At 33.1% G+C, this 3,106-nt stretch overlaps 1 protein-coding gene across 1 annotated transcript in view; it reads left to right on the top strand.

Moving 5' to 3' along the window:
• THSD7B (thrombospondin type 1 domain containing 7B) overlaps positions 1 to 3,106 on the top strand; it is a 793,340-nt gene that overhangs the window by 106,371 nt on the left and 683,863 nt on the right. Inside the window, exon 2 of the mRNA XM_023527487.1 lies at positions 1,311 to 1,483. Within this exon, the coding sequence (XP_023383255.1) occupies positions 1,345 to 1,483 (139 nt within the window). The 5' untranslated portion in view covers positions 1,311 to 1,344. The remainder of the gene's footprint in view (positions 1 to 1,310; positions 1,484 to 3,106) is intronic.

Here is a 3,106-nt window from a genome sequence, read left to right as displayed (position 1 = left end):
TAGCTACTTCTTTTCTTTGGTCACTAGGAAGCTCACAGTCATATTTGCTTCCCACTTTGAGCAATTTTGTGGGTAAATAGAGATAATAATTTCTTCCCTTGATATATTTTTCTATGGTTCAATCATTTTATCCCTTTATACCAATGTCTCTTGATGTATTTTTCTAATACATGTATTGTGGCAAGTTATTTCAGATCTCCATAACTCCAGGTAGAATTTTCTTATTATCTTTTTGAAAACTCTACCTGGATATGCTATAGGCACATTGGACTTAATATTCTCTAAAGAGAATTCTTTTTGTCTTCCTTTTAAAACTTTCCCCCCCTTCCTGTTTCTTTGGTAAAGGGGTTCTATGAGCCCTGTCATATAAGTTTACAGTCTTGCTGTCTTTTTTATCTTCTCTCTCTCATATCGCATCCAAATCCTTTTAATCCAGCCTCAGTACTACCTTTCATATCTCTCTTGATTCATCAGTGCTTGTCTGGACTAGTTCATTAGTTTCTTAACTGGCCTCAATTTCTCTGGTATCATCTACCAGTAATCCATTATACACACACCGATATGAGTTACATAAGTCATTTGCTTTCTTATGATTTTTATTGCTATTTGCCAAATGAAACCCAAATCCTTCACATAACATTCAAGGCTCTTTATAATTTCCTTCTCAGCCTATGTTCTACGTCTCATCTCCATCGTCCAATCATCCCTCCCCTTTTCTGTCTTTCATAGCAGCTACCAGACCACTCACTAGTCCCCAAACACAAAATGCATTTCAGCACCTAGTTCTCTCAGCCTGAAATGCACTTCCTGGCTTCTTTAAGCCCTTATATTTCCCTAAGGCTCTTCTTAAATATTATGTTGTGTGAGATTTTTTTTCTTTTTTTCTCACTTCAGAAGAATTCATTGCCTCCTCCTCAATCATTCCATCTCACTTTCTTAATACTCCTGTTAGAGCAGCCCTTACCCTCTTTTGGAATTTGTTGTGTATGTGTATCTTTCTCCCCAAATTGTGAGCTCCTCAAGGAGTTTGGCTGAATAAAAGGCAGGAATAGAATCTGCCAACTCCGCCTTTAAAAATCAAAGTAAACTGAATGGAAGATTGTGGAATTTCTAGAATTGATAATGTCTTCAATGGGTAAGGATTGGAAACATGGTTAATTAACTGCTGACCTTAAAATGTTAATATTATATGTATTCTTTATGATAATGAAAAAATTGTAATGCCATCATGATAAAACTTCTAGCAGTAAAGGTGAGTTTTTATAATTTCTGTACAGAAGAAATTGATCCGATTTTCTTTTTCCTTTTAGGAATAGGCAAGTCAGAAGGCAGAAAATCTGAAGAATGTTTCCAAAGGGTGATCTGGTTGTTCCTCACTGGGTATGGAGGAGCATGAGGAAGCTGTTTCTACTTCTTTCTCTTTTGCTGTCCCATGCAGCTCATTTGGAAGGCAAAAAGGATAATCAGTTCATCTGGAAACCAGGTAGGAATGTCCTAGCTATTCCTTTGTCCTATTTTTATTAATGAGAAGTTCTTTCGATCCTGTTTTTATTTATGGAGTAGTGGGGAATATCCAGAGAGAAAAAACAGACTCTTCTTCATTATAATAAATCTTATATTTGATTTTTATTCCTCCATAATTGTCATCTCCATCCATGATGCTTGTTATCCTTCTGAATTTTCGTGTTGTTGTCAATTAAAATTATGATTTCCATAGTTACATCTGCTTCTCCTATGTCAAGTATATCACCACTGGGAAGCACATTTGTAGCAAAAATGACATCTGAATTTAGCTAATATCCTCAGCTAAAAATGCTTTAGACCAGTTTCTCTTTTTCTTTTATTTATTATTGAATACTTTCTCATACAGAGACTGAATATCTAAGTTTGGGAGCATGAAAAATTATCATAACAACTTTGCTCATTAGTTGTGACTATAAAGTCACCTTAAAGTGTTTTGAGATCCTTAGTTGCCTTGTGCATGACTATGTGAATAAGTTGAATTGAGGTTTGAAAGCTTGCATATAACTTATGCTCTTCTCTGAATACTTCCTTAATTTGGCTGTGGAAAAGATCTGTTGAATTTAATTTTAAAGGCTAATAATTTATTAACTTAAATTATGAACCCCAGACATATTGGCTGTTTGTATCACTGATGTTTTTTCATTGCTCTAGATTTTAATTTTCTTAAAGTTTTACAATCAGACCATTTAAAATACTTATTACCATTTCAAGAGTCCATTCTTGGAAATACAGATAACTTATATACTTAATATTTTGGAATTGGAGAATGTGATGTTGTAGAAGATGCATGGTCCTCAAAGAGGAGCTCATTTTAGTCTCATCATCTGTGAATTAAATAGACTGCAAACATATTTTGTGTCATCGTGAAAATATATATAAAAGAGATATTTGTAATATTTAAATTACTTTGCAAAAATGAAAGTAAATTACACTTTTAAGTATATTAAGTAAAAAACCCAGCACCATTAGATATACAGTTTGGAGGAAATTTAATTGCATTAAAGCTCCTATAAATTAATTTAATCGTGGGCTCTAATACTGTATTAGCGATTTGCATTTTGTACCTCACAGTAGTTTTAGAAAGCTTTGGAAAAAGTTCTAAAAGTCAATATGCATTTCTAGGAATGTGGATTTTTTTCTTATCACAAAATATTAAATATTTTATCAAATCTAAATAAGCACATTTATATGACCGTTCCTTTCTTAAATTCTCAAAAAAGCACAATTAAAATGGAAAGTAGCAAAACTGAAACACAAATGAGATGGTTTAAGAACATGTTCTTATTTTGAAACAAGTTTTAAAAGTAAGCCTGCTTTTCTAAAAGTAGGTCAATGGAACAAGATGTTACAGGCCCACTCTACAGTGGATAAATACTTTGGTAACTATCAAACTTAAGTTTCAGAATAAGAGTCCTTCCCATCAGGCACATTGCATCATTTAAACTGAACATCTGTGTCATCACTCTGGTTTTCACCAGTATTCATTATGTCTTTCCCCCTTTAATGTACCCTAGAAAAGGTAATAATATGTACACGTTTTCCATTTGGTTTTACTTCTAAATTACAAATGTATTACTTGTAG

The sequence above is a fragment of the Pteropus vampyrus genome, unplaced genomic scaffold (assembly GCF_000151845.1).
Source record: "Pteropus vampyrus isolate Shadow unplaced genomic scaffold, Pvam_2.0 Scaffold17, whole genome shotgun sequence".
Taxonomy (NCBI): Eukaryota; Metazoa; Chordata; class Mammalia; order Chiroptera; family Pteropodidae; genus Pteropus; species Pteropus vampyrus.
This window is presented reverse-complemented; position numbering and strand designations above follow the sequence as displayed.